This window comes from Anser anser (assembly GCF_964211835.1).
Source record: "Anser anser genome assembly, chromosome: 10".
Lineage (NCBI taxonomy): Eukaryota > Metazoa > Chordata > Aves > Anseriformes > Anatidae > Anser > Anser anser.
Genome location: NC_139730.1, coordinates 21,113,101 through 21,138,581, shown reverse-complemented (window position 1 = coordinate 21,138,581; position 25,481 = coordinate 21,113,101). Strand labels below are relative to the sequence as shown.

General features: G+C 40.5%; 1 protein-coding gene and 1 long non-coding RNA gene across 9 annotated transcripts in view; one reads left to right on the top strand and one right to left on the bottom strand.

The window, feature by feature from the left end:
• LOC310904863 (uncharacterized protein) overlaps nt 1–25,481 on the bottom strand; it is a 499,219-nt gene that overhangs the window by 80,426 nt on the left and 393,312 nt on the right. Inside the window, exon 9 of one of the 8 annotated variants that reach the window (XM_083850107.1) lies at nt 2,328–2,433. The exons of the other annotated variants lie outside the window; for them this stretch is intronic. Within the exon in view, the coding sequence (XP_083706233.1) occupies nt 2,328–2,433 (106 nt within the window). The remainder of the gene's footprint in view (nt 1–2,327; nt 2,434–25,481) is intronic. 8 annotated transcript variants of the gene reach the window in all.
• On the top strand, nt 759–25,481 carry LOC310904872. The gene is made up of 2 exons (XR_014588667.1): nt 759–1,113; nt 21,064–25,481. It is a non-coding gene; the product is annotated as an uncharacterized lncRNA (long non-coding RNA).

The following is a 25,481-nucleotide window of genomic DNA, read 5'->3' as shown; positions in this document are numbered from 1 at the left end:
GAAAAATGCTGCAGGCCAGAGCATTTCCTGTTCTTCACAAAGCACTGTGTTCTAGAGACCATGCAGACAGGAAGAAGACTAAGGCTGAGACACAAATGCCCTCAACCCTGGCAGCAGAATTCACTAATCCTGATTACAGAGGAAATTCACTGGAGACCGAAGACCAAATGAGGGGCAAGACACCTTACTGAATGAATAGGGAATGCTAAATAGAAAACTGTATCTGAAGTCCAGTCTCTCTCTACAAATATCTACTCTGTATAGCAAGGTACCAGAATGGACTATCTAACCTTACTCTTTGTGGGTCTCCAGGCATCGCTTCACCTGCATAAAGCAGCTCTGCCAAGAAGTGTCATCAGCACAGTTAGTGTTCTGCCCAGGGATATCCACTTCATTTACTCCTTTACAGTTTTCTCTGTGCCTAACCTTATGAAACCTTTCTGTACACTGGCCCAGGCCCTATTTAAGGGGTGAAGGGTGCCTCAACTTTGGTCAGAGCCTGCAGTGGGGATGCTTGTAGCATTTCCTTTGACAAAGTGGCTTTGATTTTTCTCAGCCTGAAGAAGGCATAGGGAATACCTCCCACTTCTTAAAGCAATACTCTCAGCTGCTCAAATGTTATATAGAACTTGGGAACAGCCATACTAATACCAAAGCAACCTTTGCACACCAGTGGCTATCACTAGCTAAACTCAACATTGTCAGTGCTTTCTCATGTGTTCTGCACAGGTCTTCATCTGGGATGGCCAAGTGCAAGAACACCTTGTCTGTCTTTCAGAATGGCTGCAGGGGGAAGTAAGTGCTCAGCTCAACCAAAATGGGCAAACTGCCTTTCAGAAGGTGCCAGTGTTCCCTAGGCGTTGAAGAGGCTGAGCAGGGCTTTTGTGTGATTCAGTCACTAGGGTTTTCATCTCTGGGTACGGAATTCTTTTTGATGGACTTAAAACACTTCCAAAATGAATGAGCTAAATTTCCAGGCACTGTAACTGTCCAGGCATTTTCCCTGGCAGCAAAATCCCTCTCTTAGCTCTGCAGACAACGTACAGCATACAAGATGGTCCTCCATTGCTTCTACAAACTGGGTCATGATGACATATATGTTTGGAAAGAGTGGTGAGTATCAGGCCTTGCTTTTTCATCCTGCTTGCACCTCCCAGATGTCAGATGAGAGTCTGCTTCTCCTCTGAATATAAAGGCTGCTGGTTGCCCGTGCTTTCAGTAAATGCAGAGGAGGCTAGAAGCCATTTGTGCACGTAGATGAAAGTACCTGCATAGGGATCACAGGCTGCGTAGCCTTAGCAGCTTATAAGGTTTATATTTAAAAACAGTCATTTAAAATACTTATGAGTGCCAAATGATTTCTATAGCCTTAATTACAGTGATCACGTTAGATTTATCTTTTTTTTTTTTTTAAATTGTAGAATATATTTAGTGATGGGGCTGGAATCTTAACAGAAAAAGGAAAGAAGGAAGGAAGGAAAGAGTAAAGAAAGAAGAAAAGAAAGAAAGACAAAACGATAAAATTTTATAGCCTGATCCAGAGCCACTGGAATTGATTAGAAAGCCTTCCACTGACCTCAGCACACTTTCCTATCAAAAAATGTTGTCCAGAACAAGCTTTACAGCTAAATTAGAAAGCCCAGAATCATGGCCTAGTAATACAGAGATTTCAACAGATATTTTATTAGGGTCAAGCCAAAAAGATGCTGTTATAAACCTATTGATCTCCTTATCTTTCAAATCAAGATGTGTCAATGGGAGGAAAAAAGACAAGGTGCTCTGTCAGTGAAAGGGAGATCCAGAGCTCCCTTATGGGAGGCCACATGTACTAATCCCGTTTGTCTCGCTTGCAAAAGAATTCTTCAAAGTTAAAGCACTCTAGGGATTTATTGAGCACTTTTCAGTCTTCAGCTGGATTTAGCAAGTGAAGCAGTTTCAAAGCCTTTAGATTAGTACTACACAATCAGTCCCATATAAACGGGCATGACAAGGCACAGCGTGATGTTTCAGGCAGTGACAGTTTACATGTTTCTGAAGACAAAGGTACTATTCCACTTGCAAAACAAGGATGAAAAGATTGTTCTACACTTTTGTGGGTACAACTGCTTAGGAAGACGAGGGTTTGCCCTGCTGCCTGTTGTCAGATGACTCGTACTGCACTTGTGTTCATCACAATGATGTTAACAGGATTGGCAATGCTTAACAGCTTCTCTACAACTTGGATACTGCCTTGTTGAATAGTTAGATTTTTAAAAGGTTATAAAAAAGACCTACACAGATACAATTTAGTGCACATTTATCATAAAAAAGATGCTAAATTCTGTTACCTGTAAGTGTAACTGAATATACTGGAGCCTTCAGTGGGTCATGATTCCACTGTGTGATCTTCGAGTACCAAAGATTTTCTCCAACGAGAGGAGCTGAAAGAAGCTTCTGAAGCCAAGATAACCTATGTTATCATTTGCAGCCACTATTATATTTTGTGTTCCATGCCTTGGGCAGAGAAACTTAAGTTACAGTAGGAAGAAAAAGGTTCATTTTTAGAATTGTTTAAAAGAAAGAACTATGAAATTGTGGAATATATATATATAAATCTTTCAAATTTTAAAAAGGAGAACTTCATAATTAAGCAAAGTGGTTGGTGGAGAGGCATTAACAAAAAAGTTGACATTTTCCTTCTGTTTAATTATTTCCCCCACATTTTCAAACTGTGAGAAGTTCAACCACCTCTACCTGTTACCTGGACTCCTAATCAAGCATATTAATATTAAAACCCCACAGCTAATTGAGCTGTGAGCCACAGAATGCAACACTCTCTCATTAAAACAAAGCCTTGGTTGGGATGCTTGGCAAGTCTGAGCCAACTGGTCCCTCAGATATGTGAGTAACATATCTATTGCCTGCAGTGAAAGTACTCTAGAAAAATAGCAGGGGGAGAGAGGTATTTAGCTCTTCAGTCATACAGTAAGATTAACTTCAAGACCTATTTCAGTGTACATTCATTTAGGCAAGTAGGGAATCCTCTAGATCCAGGGGGACATTGGAGCATGATATTGCCGAGCATTACTAACACGATGCTTCATATATGTGGCACTTGAGCCAGTGCATGAGTCAATGGGTAGAGCCAAACAGTCCACAAGTCAATGGGCCAGAGTTAGGGCCAGTTGGACTGGTGCAGCACAATCAAGAAGAGTGATCTCAGAGAGATCTTCATACAAGAGAGGTTCATCTCCCCCTGGGTGTACTGTCTAAATCTACAGTTACCTTACCATTTATACCTATGAACATTAAGATGTTAATGTGAATTGTACACATCTTGCCACTGCTTTGTTACAACTCTTGGATTTCAAAACAAGCTCAAAGAAACATCATTCTGAAAATACTGCCTGTCATTTGAAAGACTGAAATAATCCTATTCCAGTATTTTAACACAGTGTAGTTTAAATACAATAGTTCACTGATTAGCAATCAGACTAGTTTTTACAGTGTATTTCTATGAGTCTGTAAGCACACTTGACCTGTGGTTTAAGCTGATAGCTTACAATAACAATAATGTGCAACAAGCAGAGTTACTAAAGGCGGAACTTGCTGATACAGCTAGGGATCCTCCATCCCTTCTGACAGCAAATACTTCAGCAGAATTCCCAGTTGTGCAGGAAGATTTGGACTTTGTGGGTTACTTCATTTTTGGAAAAGCAATTAGCTGGAACATTAAATTATTTCCACCCTTGGGTATTTTATACATAAAACAATTTGGGATGATGGAGTCAGGCTTGCAGATGTATCAGTAGAAGTGAAACTTTTTCCTTTTCCCTGGTTATGCTTCTGCAATCAGATTGACAACAGTAGGATTACAGAAGTATAACTAAGAACAAAATTTGCATACTCACATACGTCTTAGTGTCTTTGAACAAAACAGCCATTTGATGGTTAAAATAACCATTACCTGCTTGTATTTATTCACAGTGCTACAGTGAGTTTTTGAAGAAAGAAGTTGACTAGGCTGTCTTGGTTAGTTGAAGATTCACAGTTGTAATAACACTAGAAATAAATATTTATTTTTCAACTTATTTTTCAAATGATTGTGAGCATTTTGTACATCATTCTCATATGAGTGAAAGGCATGATGCAAAATCACTTTTGCCAGCAATTTCAAATAAAGGCTCTGGTTTTAGGTAATATTGTAAACATACAGTGAACTAGGACAACATAATAATATGGCATGTCAAATTTACTTGTAGCTGTAGGCAAAGAAAAATGAAGAAGGAAGAATAGCTCCAACATAGTATTATAGCACAATAAAAATCTGCTCATTAAGTTTCATAAATTCCATTACAAAGTTTAATGCACATGTTTACATCACTAATACAGTCTGAAGCCTGTGTTACGAGGCTTTCAGCTGGAAATTGCTTCACTTCACAAATTTTCATTCGAAGTCCTTTAAACAATTATGTCAAAATAAAGGAACTAAGTATAAGCATCCACAGCATTCTCCAAGCTTCCTGAGCATATCTTTATTATTGGGAGTATGGTTTGTAAAACATCAAAATCAGGTTGTCACACAGAGATTAAGGCTGGGATTTTCAGCAGAAGCTAAGGGAGTTAGGCACTCAACTCCTTTTGAATTTCAATGAGCCAGGAGCATTCATTTCCCTTAGGCTCCTTTGAAAATTTCAGCATAAATATTGACAACTAACTTCTAACAAGCATTTGGTCATTGGTTTCAATTATCTCAAATATGCCAATGCCTACGTCCTTTTCCCACAAAGGTCTTTTCCCATGAGAAATTTTTGGGGGATGCTGTTATATGCATAGTATCACAAAAAGGATCTCCTAAGTTTGCCTCACTATTAAGGCCCAGCAGAGTTTACATATGCTATTCATTGCTTAGGTCTTTTATGCCCTCTCTTGTATCTCACCAAGATGCTCTATGTTAGGAGCAACATCCAATTCACTTCATGTATTTTGACTGATATTACTCAGAGAGAAAACATGGGAAAGAGAAGTCAGAATACAGAAGAACAAGAAGGTATGGATATTCTAATTATTCCATGAAAACATGCATCCTGCAAAAAGTCAAATGCTGACTCTTGACAAAAGTATTTAAATGAGCTCCAGTTTCACTTTAATTATATAATAGAACTACTTTTTTTATACCTTTCATTTTTAATTCCAGCATTACTGCTCAGCTTTAACACCTTGAAATATGTGTGATTCCAAGCAATACATGATGCAGAGAGCTGTAGATTTGTATTAGAAGCTGGCTCAGTTGCTGTGCCAGACCAGTACCCGACAAAGTGCTCTGTGCACATGTGCAATGATTTATGCAAGTTGCCGTGCAGTTTTGGAAAGTCAAATATAACACAAATTGTATTTGCATGGATATTATGCAGACATAAATAATAGTTGTGTATTGCTCCACACTGCCTTTTATACTGGGAAGCAACTTGCTCTTGGAGTGAAGTTGGCCTCAATATAGTACTCATGTAGAGTGAAATGCAACCCCTTAGCATATCTGATGCTGATGTAGCCTGTTCTGCCTTCATCTCCTTTGTTATCTGTTCCTCCTTTCTCTTTCCCAGAAGTGTACTGTGAGGCATTGGTGTCACTGAGAGCACTCAGATTTGTAGCTTCTTCCTTTTGATTCCATAAGGGGGTTGAGGCTGTGTTACACAGTCACAGCTTGCAGTCCTTACATGTGTCTTGCTAAACATGAAGCACTTTATCTAGCCCACAGTCTGGAAAAACCTGCAGTGCCAGTCCCCTACAAATTGTTTTACAAGTATGCTTTGTTTCATTAATTGTGCAAGCTGAAGGAGGGTACCTAATACTACTCTAACAGCCTCAGTTTACTTTCTGTTATAACAATGTTACCATAGAACCAGATATACATGTCCCTATACGCTTTATATTTTCATAGAGTACTACTGGCAGGAGATTTGTGGCTGCTGCACATACACAGTAACCAATATTGCAGTGGGAAGACAGTTTAGACTCTTGGTAATTCAGCATATCCCCACTAAGTCCAAATAATTGTATCCGCTTATACTAGGGATAAATTTTGCTTTTTGGAAACTATACAGAAATCAAATATTTGCTTTGATATTTGATTCTTCCATAGGTTTATTCTGGTTAAACTTGTAACTGTAACAACATAAAGAGGTAACAATATAAGGATAGTATTACAGAGCACTGGGCAATGAGAAGTGAGAAAAGCTGATCAAACATATTTTAGGTTAATAACAGAATCTATACATGATTTTACATTCTGTCAGCTCCAAAACTGACCAAGCTATTCTCTGTCCTCTACGAGTTCAAACATATTTCAAGGGAAATGGTGTAAATATTGAAGAACCACCTTGCCTGGACATGAGACAGCAATCTGCTAGTACATACGATTGCCACAGAAAGGAAGATAAGAAACTTCTCTCCCTTTCAATGAGGACAGGACAGGACAAAAAATATAAGCCTTATCATGCAACAAAAATTATTTAGCTAACATATGCAAAAGTTTACTAGTTATTAGGACAGTGAGACATTAAAGGAACTACTTAGAAGGACTGACGAGCTTTTAAGAACAAATAAGGCAAACATCTGCCAGAAACACTTCAATTTTTATTTCTGTCCCTGCACAGGGATTTGGCTAGCATGTTTCTCCATGTCCCCTCTGGGCATGATTCTATGACTAATAAACTGATCGCATGCTAAGTAGGCGTCTTAGAGGAGGAAACTGCAACAACACAACATAACAAGGTTCAAAATTTTGCTTTTATACTGCAGCACGTGAAGTCCCTCAAAGGCAACAGCAGTGCTAGGACCGCACTACCTGTAGCAGCAGAGCAGACCATCAGGGATGTCCTGCAGAGGTGCTCTCAGAGCTGCAGTGGCACCTGTCGTGGGCTAAGCCTGCCCCTCCATGGCCTGGCAGATATTCGCAGCAGCAGCAGCGCTCTGAACCCGTTACCTTCTGCTCTGCAGGTGCAGCACTCTGCAACTCAGAGATTCTTTGGAGAGCTATGGTAGGGCACATGGCATTTCTGCCACAGCATCTTTGTAACCTCTTTAGCTCTAGTGTAGCAAAAATACTCTGAGTGTATTATGCTCAGGGACCTGGCAGAGGGGATGTACACCTTTGTAAACTAACAGAGAGAACAAGTCATCTATGAGTAGGAATCTATTGCATTAAATAGAAAAAAAAAAATCTCAGAGGAGAAGAAAAGAACAGGAATATTTAGGTAATTAAGGTGATTTCAGACAGTCTAGACCTGATGATTTTCATCCTAAAATATGCAGAGAACAAGCTGAAAGAATCTCAGAAGTGATTATCTACAGGAACTTGGAGAGAGAAGGAGATAGAAGGATAAACACAGTCCTAATATTAAAAAAGCGTATCTGTGGCAGAGGCTTGGGGGGCAAGAGTGGCTGGAAAATTTTATTGAATAGCTTAACTTCAACTCTTGGGGGAAAAAAAGAAAGTAAAAGTTATTGTAAGAACCTGGCAGAGGACAAGAAGACAGGTAACAGCCAACATGCATTCTGCAAGAACAAATTATGGCCAACAAATCTCATTTCCTTCTGTGACACAGTAAGGAGGCAGCCACCTCAGGGAGCAGCTGTGCTCTCTCCTGAATCTGGTTCTATTCAATCTTTCACCACGGAGAGCTGCTTTCTAAACTTGCAGATGACACCAAACAAGAAGGGTCTGCAGGTCTGCTGGAGCATTGGAACAGAAATCAAAATGATTTTGACTAACTGAAAAAGTGGTATGGAAAAAAAGAAAAAAAAAAAAGATAAAACTAATCAAGGCCAAAGATAAGGAACAGTGTTTATGCAGGAATGAGCAGAAACAGAAATGCAGCAGTGAGGACAGCAGGAGAGCCAGGTAGCAGATTACAAAATGAGTGTAAATCAACTGCACTGTGCTGTCTGCGGAAAGAGTAACTGCTGCCTGGGTTGCATCAGAGCCCAGTTTTAGCATCTCTTCTGAGCACTGAAGAGAGCTGAGGAAAGGCTGAAGACAATCTGGAGAAGGGAAAGAGGAGTGAAAAAAGACCGAGAGACCTATGACAAGGAATTTGGGTAGTTCAGCCTAAGGAAAGAAACGGTGTGTACAGGGTGTTTGAGGAATACAGCAGTCTTAAAGCATACAAATGCCAGTTGCCAGGAGGAATAGAATACAGTTTGGGTCCAGATGAACAGGGCATATCACGGTGGGTAATTATAGGAAGGAAGATTTATAACTAACAGAAGAGACACTAAAGCTTGGGAATACTTTGTCTGGGGAGACCGCAAAGTTCTTGCTACTGGAAGCCCTGAGCATAAAGTCAGGTAAACATCTGTCAGGGCTGACATCACTATCCCGCATATACTGCTTTGAAGGACACAGATGGACTAGAAGATATATGGATGTACCTTTTAGCCCTATTTTTCCTATTTTTGCCTTGAAGGAACTCTATTAACTGGTGTGAGCCTAACCCCTAAACTTTATTATTTCCTATAGTTCCACATCTGTCAGTAAAGTCTTCTTCTTCCCCTTTACAGTTCTAACTTATTTCAGCATTAGAGGAAAATATATCTATTTCTTGCTTCCCAATGAACAGTGGGTTCGATGCTCTTTAGAGAAAATCTGACAGAATTTTTGTATTAGCATAAAACATTTCAAGCTGTTCACAGATTGAATTTAATCCTCCTTTCAATAATCCAAATTTAAATCCTCATTTCAATTATCTCTATATTTTGTAGAATCCCTCAAATGATTTAGCACTAAAGTATTATGTTAAAATTTAAAACTCAAAAGTTATGAATGAAAGCAGATTATATCTTATTAAAATGTTAATTCCAGTCCTTTGAGATAATTGTAAATACAAGCAATTGGTTAATGTGTCAGAAATAAACACTGTCAAAAATAATTGAACTAAAACAAGCATATGGACCCCATTCACTTCAGAAAAATGTCAGGAAGGTAGAATTACAGGATTGATTTTTAAAACCACAGATACAGGTAAAGACCTAATACCCATGAACAATATTTCTGCATACTTCTTTATGTATCTGTATTTCAAATTTCAAACTCAGTTTTCCCTTCTGCATTTGTATATTGAGCTGAAATTCTAAGACTTGCACAACACTGAGTGATGGAGAAATGCCATTCCTGAGTTACCTTCCAGTGACTATACAACTGGCACGCTAAAGGAAGTACACAGAGCTGGAAGAAACCCTGCTTGTCCAGCCCTGCTCTAAGCGGATGACGACCAACCAACAGAGCATTTGGTGAAGGATTTGAGGCTATCCAGGATTATCTCATGACAAGTGGAATTGAAAATTGTAAAAGGGTCAAAATTTATTCTTAACAGTACCCTAGACAAATTAATTAAGAAAGGAAACAACACTAAGATATGTAGGAAGTAAGGTGTATTGCTCTTAAGCCATATTGTTCAACACCTCCATGCAGATTTACCGGAGCTGTTCCCATTCAACATGGCAGCAAATCAGCAGTGCCCCTCACTTTATTCTCACAAGCAGCTGCACTGCAATCAATTACATTACTCATGTGAGTAAGCAGAGGAGAAGCTGACCTTTGTAGAGGTAACAATAGATAGTTTCCAATTACTGATAAAGTAGGAGTAGGTAAATCAATCCTAAAAAGCACTTTGGATAACATTATATTAAGTCTTCACTATATAAATCAAATCAAATGACATTCCACATAGGGGGGGCTGAGGTACCATCCCATCCCCTCCTGGGATTCATTCAACTGACTGTCTTTTATCAACAAACAAGTCAACAAATCAATGGCTAAAGCAGAAAGCAAGGGTGAAAATACATCACTGCGATGCATACAAGCAGGAACAACAAAACAATGAGCAACCACAGCATAATACTGGAGGAGTGAGGGGCTTAAAGCTCACTGTTTACCACACAGTACTACATCCCTCAACTCTAGTATTATTTTAGCATGTATTTTTCTTCAAAAACTTCACTTAAACAGAAAATGCACACACTGTTGTGCCTTTTTCCACTGGAAAGATAACCTTCAGAATGTAAATCTATGCACTTTTGCCCTGGTAACCCAGTCTTGCAGAAAGCTGTCTCCAGCTAAACAGTATCAGCAGAAAAAGGCATATAAGCCTTCACTCTTCACTATGGTATTCACCCCAGTGAAGTGCTCATTTGAAACCCAAGCTACTGTTCAGTCAATCTAAGAACCATCTCACAGTCTGTTTCAGTTCTTGTGTAAATTGGGAACACGTCAACAAAGTTTTACCATTTTGGTAGTCCTACCTATCAAGGTTTTAAAAAAGGCTTGAAAATATTTGGCTACTTTTGCCCTTCGAACAAGCTTGTAACAACACATACTACGTTGCATTCCTCCTGGCCTCTCGCTGCGGAGTTCTAGGGCCATCAGGAGTGTCCCTGGGGAGACCTGGAAGCACTGCACGTTGAGTAAGTGTGCATGACAAGATACCATGGCAGAGCAAAAGGTGTGTTCATCCCCTATCCTCTCCTCTGGCTAAATGTGAGCAACTATAGAAAATGTACTATTCCTCAATTTACCCTTACACAAGGCCATAAAAATAATATATAGGAACATAGAGGAATTCTAAATATAGTTCTCTGGGACTCAGTTTTCTGGTATTCCACTTAACAAATGGTCAATGAACTATCATCTCAAAAAAAAGTTTACCTTAAAAAAGGAAGCAGTTACATTTTCTAAAAAGTATATAGCAAACTCTTGTGTCAACAGTAAGGACTTGTCCTAGTGAGCATCTTGAGTGGATATAGTTCTGTATAAAGAGAAAACGGATCACATACTTTCAAGGTCAGTTGAATTCCTGTGGTACTTTAAAATGCTTGATCCTCACCCCAAGAAGAGGAATTACTACTCTTATCCTGTTCTGTTTCCTCAAAAATGCAAAAGCTTTTTCTCCTCCAGCCATAGAACACTGTGCCACACTCAAGGATTTAATAACAGTTTCCTTTGTGCTCACTGTGGTCAAGTTTGTTTTACAGCTACTCCTCTTATTTGTGTTGCTGGTTTTGAAATGGCACACTTACAAACACTCAAGCCCACATGTTCTATAATCCCATAAGCATAAAGCAAAGCTGACACCATCAGATTTCCTTGAAAGAAATCTGAAACAGTCTTCATTTTTAAAACTCCATAAAAAACAAGTGAACTTTTCAAAATGACATTATTCTAAGAGAACAGTGAATCCTAATGCAGTGAGTCAAGGATTCCTGAGGTCAGAAACATCAGCTTTACAGAAATGTCCTAAGGGATGCCTGAATATATTATCTTGAGACCTTTAACCTCTCACTTAGGCCTTACTGCCCATCACTCCACTATCAATCCATTTCTAACATTTTACTTTGCTATGAACTTCTTGGAATGACAAGAGGATGATTCATAACATATAGCAAGGCTTCCAGGAAGCTTTTTCAGTCAAAGCTACAGGGTAAGTGAATCAGCCTTTTGCTTTCTCCCAGGAACTACTTATCTTCAATCTTTCAATTAAAGGTCAAAAAATGAAAGAGGACAGCTCAGTCATCTATTATGCTTTTCCCCCCTTTCCTATTGTAAGAAGCTCTGCTCTTTACATAGTTGTGTCTCAACCTGTTTGAGATTGTTTTCAGTGGTAGGAATATAAAAAAAATCATCTTGCAAATTTCAAGGACAAAAGGAAAAATGCAGAGAACGGCAGCAATTCCTCTTGTGATTCTTTTGGTCATTAGGTAGTACAGATCGTCCTGACAGAAACAAATGCTGAGCTTTTATCAGAAGTTATCAAATAGTATTTTTAGAGTGTCAAATTGATAGGCTTAAAGGCAAGTATTTCTCCCAGTCCTGCTTGGTCAGCAAGGAAAATACAGAAACAGAATTATATGATTGCTGTTTGGTTTTGTTGTCTGAATTTCAGGGCTGGGGGGAGCTGATTTTGGATCTTATCTGACATGCGCATGGTGAAAAGTAACCAAGGGCATGGATTAGCCTACTATGCCTATTTCATCATTGCCCTAGGACCCTGTTCTACCAGTTCAGTCAGAGCTCAGATGGGTCAGTGGGCAGACATAAGTCTCATTAAAGAATACGCTTGGCATTGAGAGTCTCTGTGCAGGTTAAAGAACCAGCTCTGCTTGCTCTGTGCCGACACCAGGCACAAGCCTAATGCAAACACAGCGTGATTTTGAGGAGAGAAGAGTCACTAGAGAGGAAAGCATATGAACAACAACAACAAAAAGTAACAGAAAATAAAGGAAAAATGAAAAAGAAATTGTGATCGGGTCAAACCAAAACAATTTGAGATTTCCTACTGTGCTGTTTCTTCTATGAAGAAAAAAAAAAAAAAGTAATACTCCAGATAAATCAAAAAAAACATTTGGTTTGAGGCAAGGAAAAATGGTTTACTTCATCTAACCCACTCAGTTTACCTATTCTTATCTTAATGGAGGTTTGTGTTCTCATAAAAAAGTAATTCACCAAGTAAGTTGCAAAGTTTATTTAATTTTTAAAAAATGTTTTGGCCTTCATAAAAATTCCTTATCTTGTCCCCATTTCTATTTTATTCCTCACAAACTCCGATCATTGCCATAAAACAAAACAACAAAACAACCCCACACTCATACTGCTGTAACATTACCCCTCAGTTAGCTATTTATAAGTGGGCAAAAACTGGTAAAGCCCTCCAGGCTGGAGACCTCACGGCTGGCTGGGCTGGACTTTGACTTTCTGCTCTGGACCAAGGTCATCACTGGTGAGGCTCCCTCAGACTAACAGGGGAGCCCCAGCCAGCCTCCGCTGGTTTGTCCCCATGCCAGTGCAAGAGCACACATCATCACTGCGGGGTAGGGGGATCATAAAACCATTTTTTCTGAGCACCACCTTAGCCTGTGCTACCCCAGAAGAACCACCTTTGGTCACATCTCTGTGCTCACTAACACTGTGCTGCAGCCTGGATGTGCGAGTCCCCCTGCCCCATGCTGTACAGCACCAGCAGTCGAGAGCCAGATGCCTTCTGCAGCGCAGGGAGGGGTGGCAGCAGGAGTTAATTCACATTTGGTGAGCTACAGTTATAGACTCAGGAGACCTATGATTTAGTGCAACATTATCAGCTTGTTTGATAGGTGAGCCCGTTAAGAATAACAGAAGCCAGCTGCTGAGTATGCCAGCGGAGCTTGGCATGGTCTGAGCAGCACACACAGGGGGCTCAGCACCACCCGCTGCTGCTTGCTGCAGCCCGCACTTGCTCCCTGCGCCTGTGTGCCCAGCTCAGCCCAGCGAGTACAGCCACCTTCAGCACAAAGGCAATTCCATGTATCTGGGGAGAAAAGATGATTAATGGTTAATTCCGAATTAAATTGCAAGCACAAGATTGAATTTCCTTCATGAATGACAGTGTGTGTTAGTGTTAGTAGCTGTGTCACACAACAGCTCCATTTTGCTTGTTCATTACAGAGCCGATAATGGGACTAACAGAGCATGTGCAACAAACGTTTGCTTTCTGCAGCTCCTGACATGGGTTCAGCTCTGCGTGCCCGTTCAACAATGGGAGTGCTTAGGCACAGGCTGCCTATTTGTCACCTGGCTACCCTTGCACACTGCTATACCTCTTGATATAGATGAAACAGAGCTGCTGTTTGTTCCCTTTCAAAGAAGGAAATGTTCTTTTAAATCAGTAAATGATCCTTGGCACAGTTAAAGGAAAAAGTTTACAAAGAAAATGAGTCCTCTCCATGACCTGAAAAGAACCACATTCCTCTGCACCAGCTCCTCTCATTGCCTAGAATGGCACCATGTGTGTGTGAAAGAGACCTGAGTGAAGAGTGGGGCCCTAGTGAACCCACCCATCACCTTTCTAACATTTATAGATTTATTTTCTAGATAATTTAGAGTTTAAACTATGTCACAGATACTTTCAGCCATGTGTTCAAATCCATTTGCTTATGGTTCAAGTATGTATTCACTGAGATTTTTGCATGCTGTTATTTTTTTTAGGGGTTAAAATGATTAATTTCCCATCACTTATTTATCATTTCCCATCATACTTCTAGATGTAGCACAAGCCGCCTTGGTTCTGCTGAATTCAATGGAACTGTAGATTTACATCACATATGCCTCTGGCTCATTTCTTTACAAGAACAGCCTTCTTCTTTGAATTGTATAATTGGTAAAAGTTCAGACGACTGAACTTTTTGGAGCTCATAACAACTCTTGACTGATACCCACATTTCATGGAACAGGAATCAGAAGCAATGTTTTGGTCTAGTGTCCTTATTTCTTCTGTATGTTGTAAGGCTAAGACATGGGAGTAAATTACAAAGCTCCTATTTATTGCAGTGATACTATTGACCCCATGCTATTATGTGGTGCTGCCCAAGTGTGACTTGGCCTCCTGCTAAAGGGAGCCACTATTCCCAGCACTCCACATGGGCCTGCCTGGTGTTCCAATGCAGCAGTTCCCCCGTATCCTGCGATCTGAAAGACGTATCCCTGCACCTCATTCTGCAAAACCCAAGCCTGAATATTTTTGCCTACAAATTCCCTGCTCCCAAGTCTAAGGAAACCATCCAAGATCTGTGTTTGTGTGAACTTCTAGGGACCAAAGAGAGCTTGGAACAAGAAGATGCAACTTCCATATTATTATCAAAAACATTCAAAATCTGAAGGCACAAGAATGGTAAAGTGAAACCTGCTCATCCTCTCCCATTTGTGGCTGACAACCTGGCCTCACCTTGACAATGTTCGAAGGCCATTTCTTCACAAAATGAAAGAAATCTTAAAAGTTGTGAGTTGTATTTTTCTGAGACAGACTGACTGAAGAGAAAAGGGTCAAATTGACCCCTGGTGAGACTCTGTGGATCTCAAGGAAATGAATGTAAGGAAGTTATCCTAAGGATGAATTATTCTAAAATTCCAAAGGAAATGCTGCTTTAATGAGAAAAACATTCAAAGATGCAGAAATATATCAGTGAATTCATAGCAGATTCTCCAGAGTCTGGCCAAGTTACAACAATCAAAAAATATAACTGAATTCAGATGGAAAAAGTAAAATAAAGGAGGGACCAGAACTACAGTAGGGTAAAGAATAAAGAGAATAGAAATTATTGCTGTCTCTCTGGAGTCAGCTTTTTAGTAATCCACTTTTTAAAACATATTAAATATGCTGGCAAACATCCATGCACTTTACGTATATCATCCATAGAAGAGTCTACCAGTCTATCATTCTCAACAGGCATTGAAAAGCAGTAAATGCCCTCCTTGTTGTCTTCTGAAACTCTTCCAGGTCCGAGCTATCACTTACACTGAAGGTTATATGACATTTGAGGAACGGAACATTTCCAAAACAAACCCAATGCTTTGAGAAAAAGGTAAAGACTGCAGATGCATTATCAGCTGTAACAATGCTAAGAGGACTCTGAAAGGAGAGCAAGGTGATATTTGATTGCTGAATTAATACTGTCATTTTAGTACAGGCATAAAAATGTATCTGACCACAGGTCAGATACACCACTGTCTGGTGCTGTGTGTAATTACACCAGCAATTATCTTCTTCCTAGTGTAGTCCAAATGCAGACCCACCAATTGTTGCAAACTTCCATACGGCATTAATTTATCATATCTTGCTAAAACATTTTATTCTTTTTGATAATGAACACCAGCAGTAAAGACAGCAGCTTCAAAGTGCACTGTCAGTCCTTTTACTCTAATAGCTCATGTAGACACCGTAGGCTTCCTGTCAACTTTCAGAGCTCTTAAATATAGAAAAAAGGCAGGGCCACTCAAGAGAGTCAATCTCTATTCACTGGGAAGGAACTAGCAGCACATATAACAGATGCTCATCTTTGTGCAAAAAAAAAAAAAAAATCACATTTGCTTGGAACTGAAAAGTTGACTATGTAGTATTCAGATATTCTGCACATCATAACCTTTGGGCTTTCCTCTGAGTGCATATTTATATGGCAGGTGGCATTGTTAGTGAAAGAAGCACAGCACAAATGTTGAGTAACTCACTTTCCTAAAACCGAAGTTGAAAACCCTTTGATCAAACATTTCGTGCTTCACCATTCCATTCTGAGAACAAAGTAAGAACTACTTGTAGCAATGTGAGCAAGCAAGCCTTTCACAGAGGGTGAAATGAGGGTGTTTTGCTGAACAGCTTTGTATCTAGTTCTTGGCTACAGTGTAAGATATTAATGGCAGTGACAGCTTAGTATGCACTTTCCCAGATTCTGAACATCAGTGTATCTTGAGGGGCCAGAAAAAATGACTTCTGGAAAATAAAAGAAAAATATCTTGTTCTGGGGATGGATTTTTTTTTTCTTTAAACATATAAAAGGGTAGATGCAGATCTTTGATTGTACTTTGTACCTGCAAGCATAAAGCAGCCTAGGAAACTGCTTTAAAATGCTTGTTTGACATATCCTGTAATGTAAGAGACTGCTTGGGAAGCCTGAGCCAGCTGTGCATCATCTGTGGCCTGCCAGCCAGTGAGGGGGAACCCGCTGGCTAGGCAGGGGCATGTGGTGCTCCAGGCAGCCCCCCTGTGCCAGCAGAGTCCCTGCAGGACTCATTAGTTGTCAAAGTTTCCAGCAGCTCTTTCAATGGCTTCTCCCCATGGTGATGTTGGAAGCCTGGAAGAACACACAAGCTGAACTCCTTCCCCAGCTTTGTGAGCTGCCCTGAGATTTTGCCTCCCCACACTTTTCTTGTACAACATCATGGTCTGTTTCTCCCGTTGCCAGTTTCAATGAGTGAGTAACGCTGCGGGTGAGAGAGAAATGCTGTGGCAGACGTGAAGGGACATTTCCCAGGTTTTTGTTTCAACATACATTTGTCACGATATGCTGCCATTTCAATACAGCTTTCCTGCTTTTAACTTTAATTAACTTCTGCTTCTAACACTTCATATATTGCTCGGAGTTTGAGGGCATGATAGGCGAACATTACAGTTGTTAAGCAGGTGAAAAATACCAACAATAAGCATGGGATTTATTGTAATCAGTCAACATGCTCAGCCTTGCAACTGCTCAGTACTTTATGCTCCATAATTGTATGGTTGCCACAGTGTAGCCATTCAACAGTGTTATAATTAGTGAGTAATTAACTGAAGAATTTGATGACATGCTGCAGAGCACAAAGCATGTGTGCTGTTGATAGCAAAAGGATACACAAACTGTCTTCATAACAGTGTTCTGAAACCATCATGAAAACTCATTGTTTTTCACTTGTGGTGATTTTCAGAACTTTTCAGGTGTTGGACAAGCTTAGAAACATTTATAGATGGTTTAGATCCTTCCACAGCATTTAGACACTACACTTTTATTGAAATCAGCCATATTTAGGTATTTGGCTGTCTTTGCGGATCTCGGCCTTATGCATACACATATATTGGGCTGCCTCAATACATCCATACACCCAGAGCTACATATCTCCCTCTGTTGGTGTGTATATATATAATTATTTGTGTGTTGCTTATGCCTGTAGGGTTAAAAATTAAAGTTACTCTAATATAACTGAACCTATACTAAGTAGTACATTAAAATAGCTATTCTGTTGGAGAAAACAGTCCAGTTAAAGGCAATTTGCACAGTTTAAAGCTGCCCAGGTTGGTTTCTAATATCTTTAATTTTTTAAACATTCGTAAATTACTAATATTTGTTGACATACATAATGAAGTTACAGTGGCAGCAATTCAGTGCAGCACGGAAAGCTTGTGTGAGCTTCTTTGGCAGCACTGAGCAGGAGAGAGGTGTACAGTGAAGGCAGAGGGGGATCTGTCCATTATCTGGAAGGAAGCACCAGATTTGGAGAGTAGAGAGGATCTGCAATTGTTACACCAGATGAGGAAAAGAAATCTGCATAAGAAAAGCTGAATGCCACCCTGAAATCTATTCTCCATTTCTTGTGCCAAGTCTTGGCCTCTGCATAGGACCTGTGACATGTTTCACTTTGATATTTTCAATCCATTCTTTCTTTCTTTCCTTTTTTTTTTTTTTTTTCCTACAGCTCTTTAGGCTATCCAAGTATTCCATACCATTTAAAGGCCCTTTCTTGTCCTTTTCTTAGAATAGCAGCACCGCTAGCTGTGCATGTCCATACACAATCTCCAGTAACCTGGAGTAACTCCGGGAACACCTCCTGATTGTGTTGTCTTTTAAGTGAATTATTTTACAGTTTCTGGTTGTGGTACCTGAAACATTTGGTCATAAATATATTGGAAAGACAGATGTTCCTTACGGAGTGACTGTGTCAGCTTGAATTTGACAGGACAAGCCAATGTAAGCTATTTGCTCTCCTGAACTAGAAAAAAAAAAATCCTCAGTAAGCTATCAAACATAGCACAGCATCTACACATCTAAACACAACAGCCTATAATTTCTCAGTGAATGCCAGATGTGGAACAGTGTAGGCAGTGCTAAAATCTACCTGTGACTTTCTAATGAAGCTCTCATTACTGCAGCCTCAAGTTTTTGATTAGCCAACAGTTTCTAAAATTTACTGTCATGTGAAGGGAAAGTGATCTGGTGTAACACCATCTAATCAGATATTTCACAGGCTGATTTAGAAAGCCATGGTAGAAGATTTTGAAGTAAACTTGGTTTGGTGGCCTACTTGGAACATGGATTTTGAAATTAATGATGACAAAGCAAAAGCTGGTATTTTGAAATACTTACTTTGTGGTCCATGTAGTACCAGCCACCATGTTTGCTATAACCCTTGTTCAGGTTTCAGGAGTAGGCTGGCCATGCTGCACTGCGCTGAGAGGAGTTTCTTGCACCCCTCCTGCTGCACAGTTGGCATTCCGTTCAGCTCTCTGCCACACAATGCAGTCACAGTCCCCTCATTAGACGTTCCACCCAATTTAAGCCTGAATTGCACCTGCCCTTTGCCATGGGCACACTACTTTGGCTTGCAGAAAAATTAATTTGAGTCCTCTGGTAACAGAAGTGGGAATATGCAAGGGAAAAAAAAAATCATGTTTCTTACACATAGAAAGCAAATGACCCTGGCACACGTGAGGGATATCAGCAGGAGAGTGTGATAAGCAGACATCGCTATTTATTTGCAAAGCAGATTCGTCAGGAAGCCAGGTTGCCCTCATGCTGCCCAGTAATATGCCTGAGCTTCACCTTCCTGATAACCCAGCAGTGAGAGAGAGATTTCAGCTTCATGTTCGCACTCTCCTTTTCAACCTCTGCTTCTTTGCAGCAATTGCCAAGAAAAGGACCTATCTGGTAGCACTTAGCAGGATTTCCTGTCAACTTTTCATATCCATTAGATACCAGAAGGAGACCAAAACCTGCCTGAGAGTCGTCACATGTGAAAGACTGGTCAGCTGTAAAGGACCTGCATCAGATTTTCACCAGTGACCCAGGACCAAAAACCCTTCAGCTATGTAGCCCCCTCTCTGGGGCTTACAGAGGGTGGATGAAAGTCATTTTGCAGTTGTTTTTAGTGGTGGCCTAAGAACCTCCAGCAACTTCAGTGAGGGCAAGGCCAAGAGCAAGGGCTTCTGAGGACCCTACTTGAAATGCACACAAATTGAGATGCATTCCCCTCACAGCACACAGGATTTATCATAGCTTCCCCACAAAGCTACTGTCATGTGTTTGCAGGCTTTTTGACTAGGTATGCAGCTGACCCTAATTGTTTATCGTTATTTTGAGATTAGGGGAAAAAAATGCTGCTTACACTATCCTATTAGCAAGCTAATCAAAAAAAAGCACAGGCTATAAGCATGCTGGTGTTCAGCAAGGAGGAGCACTTTGCCATACCTAATGCCTCATTTTGGGGGGCAGGGTATATAAACACAGTACTACATCAATAGCAGGTGAATCAATTGATACAGAAATTAGATGTCATGTACAGCAACTTGGCCTTTATTGCTTTTCCAATATAGCTCATCTTATGCTCTCTTCATTACCATTAAATAATACTTGGGAAGTAGAGCTATATTGCAGTCTCTCTTTTTAAAAGGTGGACTTTTATTGCACAGATTTTATTAATTTTATTTTTTTGTTCTTGACGAGAGCCAAGAACATCTATCTGTGTTTGTTACATTAGGTAGTAAAACGTTTAGGGAAACAAATGCAGAAGATACTGCTTTAATCAAAACTGATAGCACTGAAATCCTGAGACAACACTGGCAGGTTGCTGACAGAGTTCCTCTGAATCCTTTGGCAGCTCTGCATCCAGACCAAGTGGCAATGACTGCAGATAATAACGAGGTGTTTATGAAAGGTTCCTGATGGAACTGTCAATGCCTACGTGCCTCGTCTTTACTGAGGTGGCTGTTCCCCGATTTCAAATGCAGCATGTGTGCCGAGGGACAGGGGGGGACCTTTTCATCACTTCCAGGCAGACAGGAAATGGTGTCCTTTTCTGTGAGATGAGGATAACAGCTGTAGTGAGCCCAGCCACTGTGCCTTGCCATTCTCTCCAGTATGTAGGCAGGTGTCCTGTAAGTATGAGTTTTCTGCCCTAAACACACCTCTTTATCACATAGTTGGTCTTCTCTGGTACAGAGTAGGCCTAGACAGTCCAGATATGTCAGACATGCAACACATTGTCTGCTTTTTACCTCAGAAGCTCTGTTGCACAATTATATATAACATCCTCAGGATCCCTAAGTCAAGCCAAGTGCATTTCTGTGATGGCCCATAAGGAGGCTGTGGCAGAAACACACGACTTTTGCACTGTGTGCAGAACCAGAGAGTGCTACAGCACAAAGTGCTGAGAGATTAGGATAATCTTGAAAAGAGTCTCATTGCTTCTAAGCAGCATTACTGAAAGCAAAGACGCACTCCCCCTGGGGACCTACAGACCCTGTGCAGTGCTGCGGTGGAGGGAGAAAGGCTTGTCACAGGCCGGGCACTGAACTCAGCTGATGTGACTCCCGGGCCACAATACGGACTTAGAGCATCACTTCTGGGGTACCTGGGCGAGCCAGAAGAGCTTGGAAAAGCATCCAGCTCTTCAGTTCCTCTGCCCAGTTGTTTTAGTGACTAAACGTGTTTTTTTTTTTTTCTTTTTTTTTTTTTCTTCCTTGTGTGTGTGAGTTTCAGGCAAGGACCTCTTCACTGCAGAACTGAAGAATGCTAAAAGAAGCAGCACAGCAAGCCAAATGCTGGACACTCTCTCTGCACATTTCTGTTCCTCACCCACCCACATTTAGGTGAGGTCAAACTAGTCCAGTAGCAGCAGAAGGACCCCCCAGTTGGCTCCGCTAACCGCTCACCATTTTCTTACCAAAGTAAGAACTAAAAGAAATGGATGCTTAATAATTCTCATTAACACAAATCACTAATTTTAATCATTAATTTCTTGAACAGATACCTTCTAGCTACGTAAAACTGACTGACACCACAATTCTCTGAAAATTTTCCTTCCTGGAAGAATTTGAGTAAGAACAGCTAGCAGGCATCAGCTGAAAGTCATTACACCCTCAAGATCTTTTAAGTGGATTCACAGGAATAGAGTGCTCTGCCCTAATCTAAAGCACTATGACAATTATTAAAGCTGTGATGAGGCTCGCAGCATACCTGTGGAGGGATCTGACACTAGTCCAGCTATTGGGTCTCGTAGAACAGTGTAACTCTGTAAATCTTTGTAATCCCATTATGGAAATGACAAAGTGGGAAAAAAACCCTGCCTCTGCCGAAGTCAATGACAATTTGTAGTGACAGCTTTTCAGCAAAACCATATTGTCTAGGCCTGGCAAGCAGAGAAGAGCTATAGGGCAAGGATACATCCTCCAAAAAGGAGGCTACGCAGACAACGTGAAAGTACTGTACTGATTTTGTCACTTACAGGGAAATATGAGCAGTAACCAAAACATTTTCAAGGGCTAAAGATACATAAATACTCACAGCTGAAAGCCTCAGTGTAAGAGGCAATTTGTGAAACTTGCTGAAACACAAATCATGTAATTTGCACAGGATCTAATCATTTCCCCTTTTAACGTGGATTTATCCTACGGCTGCTAATTCGTCTACAAGGCCATAGGAAGAACAGGGCAATGTGCTGTACAGTGCAGACCAAAAAGACATGGATAAAAGTGCACTTAAATGTATTAGATCTCATCTGAAACCTCTTGAATGCTTAACATATGCTTAAACCCATCTGTAAAACAATATTAATTTCTCCCTATTTTTCAGGGAAAGACTTATGAGCACACTGAACTATAAAAGACAGGGGAACCTGTGGATTGTATTCTAAGACTTTCAGACATAAAACCCATTAAAAAATAAATAAAAGAAACAAACAAAAAACACCTCTCCTTTAAAATAAATATAGCATCAGGTAAAGACAATAAACCAAACACTTGCTGAAAATACCAAGAACCATTTGTTCTGAATCTTTTGACTAACTTGCATGCACCAAAGTGAGTTAGAAGGATGTCCCACCTGTGACAACAAAAGAGGACATTTTTGAACTGTATAAACAGCTCAAATGAGTTTCAAAGTGGTGAGGGAAAAGCGTGCTTAAAATCTTATTAGAAAATGATGGGATTTGTGTGCCTACTGTACTTCAAAAGAGGAAAGCTCCTGTACTTCATTTCTTTACCAGTCATTTTATCTTACGCAATCTCTGAACCCTTTCTGATGCTCTGAGGGGTGGGCTGATCTCATTTAGCCATATTAGCTGTCAGAGCACTGACTGCTGGCAGCTCAGACTTCGCACACTCCCTCTGCATACTTGAAAATCTTCTCCCTTTCTCTCTTCCTAAAGTTGTAAAAATCATTTATTTCAGCTCAAGTTCATTATTTCCTTTCTCTTCGAAAGCTGCACAGCCTAGTGAGATTCATTTCTCCCTCCCCACATCCACAAAAGATCATTGCCTTTTTGTTTTTATTTGATCTAGAGAAAATCTGCAAGTTCACACAAGCCAAGTGCTGCACCCTCAGCTCTCAGCACCAGCTATATATAAGTACATTATGCCTAATGCTATAGCTATGTGCCACACGTACCCTATATGATGTCAAAAGTCAAAGGCAGACAGCTTTGTAACTCATCAAAAAATGGCATTGATCTTAATCAGGATTAGTATATTAAGCCATGACCTGGCCTGCTCTCTGATCTAATGAACGCATTGATTTTGTCGTTCCTCAGACTGCTCTCTCACCATAGCGGCTCTTCTAAGAATATTGTCCTGAGATCAGCAAGCAATTGTGTTTCTGCTATCTCAGCGCCAATTGCAGAAGCACCACTTTCAAATGAGAACAGCGAGAAGTAAATCTAAGACTGCTCTCCTAACTCTAAGGGCACTGGTACCTACCTTACCTTAGGATGGTATTTGTCTACAGCAGACTTTTTGCAGACAGGTCTGGCACAGACAATACTTAACAGGTCTATGAGAAACTGTAATTTCTTATCGTTCTCAGCAATAATCTCCTGGTCAGTATCAGTGCTAAAGGGTATGCTTGTACATACAGTATCCACAAAAGAAATGTGGCAACAGTCATAAAGTTACCCAGAACAGAAAAGGAAACAATCTACCTTGTAACAAATGAAATTTCACCACAGTTCGTTTCTCATAGATATTCCATTTCCTTAGCTTCAACATTAGAAAGACATCAGGATCAACAGCATCTATCACCTGTGGTAAGACACTTCCATAGGAATGACACCCTGGTAATGACACAGCTGTGTGGAATCTATTAGCACCAGCACTACAGAAACAAAACCAAGGGGAATTAACCCTAAACTGGGAATGGCTCTATGCTTCCCATCATAATATGAAGGTAATTTGTAACACAGGAAAACCAAATCACTGTGCTCTGCTAATGAACAGCTATACACACACACCTATGCCAGTAGGGTCTGTCATGTCTAGGAGCGTATCACCCAGTATTCTACTTTTCCACTGCCATTACTGACACGTAGTATCTGTCACCTTAATTATGCTTCACACATATACCTACTGCAAAGCCTAGTCTGAGACTTACAATTTGTTTCTTCACAGGCTACAGATGGAGACTGTACAAAGCATATTCTACTGAAAAGATTGTGGCTGGTGTGCAGGGGAGAGAAAAAAATTACATTTTGCTTCGTGTTACAGTCTGTGTCAGGAGGAACTATCTGGAGGAAGGGATGGCAGTAAAACTCACTGAAGTGCAATTAAGAATACATGCCTTTGGAGATCCTTCTGGAATAGAGGCCAAGCTAGGCTGTACAAGGAAAATCAGTATGCAAGAAACCTGGAACATAAGAGACAGACTACAAACACTCCTGAGAAATGCAAAGGCTACTGCAGGACACCACCCCAAAAGTGCCCCGAAAAGTAATTGCGAGAGCACAACTTCCCTAGGGATCAAAAGTTCTGCAGACATCTAGCCAAGGAGATGGGGGAACTCTTGCAACCCAGAAACAAAATGAAAGCTGATAAGACTGAAAAACAGAGCTGGAGGAATTGGGTTATCCTTTTGTCCCAAGCAAGGACAAGGCAGACTAAGGGTAAATTTTATTTGCCCACAAGCCTTTTATTGAATCTTTCTCATCGAGCACATCTGAGTTTTCTCTGTTGAAGAATTCGCCTGTTGCCATGTATCGCTTTGGTGTTCTAATAAAATGTAGTTTTAAATGCTGAGAACCCTTTTGGACATTCTCACTTCCAAGAAACAGCTGGGTAGCACCACCTCTGTGCTCTGGCTGTGCTGGGTCCTGTCAGAACTGGCGCGGTCTGTTCTGAGCCCTGCACAAGCCGCGATGCAGTGAAGGAGACTCAGACTGAGACCATGGGGCTGGGGCTGTGCCTTGGCTCACTCCAAAGCACTCTCATTTTGAACACCTCAGATCTCATGCTCTGGTACTAATGGAAATTTGCTTGAATGACACTATGTTGCTTCAACCCTTTTGAGGCATAATCCAGCACCCACTGAGCTAATTCCCATTGATTTCAATGGACTGTGAATTACATCCTTTATTTCCTTTTTAAAGCCCTTTTTATGTTCTTCCTTTTCTTTATGTCAAGGCTTAAATCTGCATTTTCCCCCAAATCACAAATCCTGCTGCCCATGCACATCCCTCAATTGGATCATGCTTGTTCCAAAAGCAGCGCCTGCAGCCAGCCGCTCAGGACACACAGCCAGCCTTCAGCCCTCCTCCTGCACTGTGTCATTAATAAGAACTGACATTTCATATTTCAGCTGTAACATACATAACCAGCTATTTATTATACATACAGAATAACAAATGTAGCATTCTCTGACTTCTGGTCTACAGCGTGGGCTTTCCTAACAGTAGGACATTTTATTACTCTTTCCAAACGTGAACGCTCCAAAGCTTTTTTCGGATCCTCTCAAGCATGCTAATAGCAAGTGGGCTCAGGACTGAATTCTCAGGAAACATAAGTAGATGTCATGATCGGTAATGTGGGATCAATGCTTGACCTCTTGCCCTTAATTTGATTAAGTAGCATATAGCTGAACAAAAAGAACAGGTTGGTTAAAAAAAAAAAATACACACACACTCCAATAATACA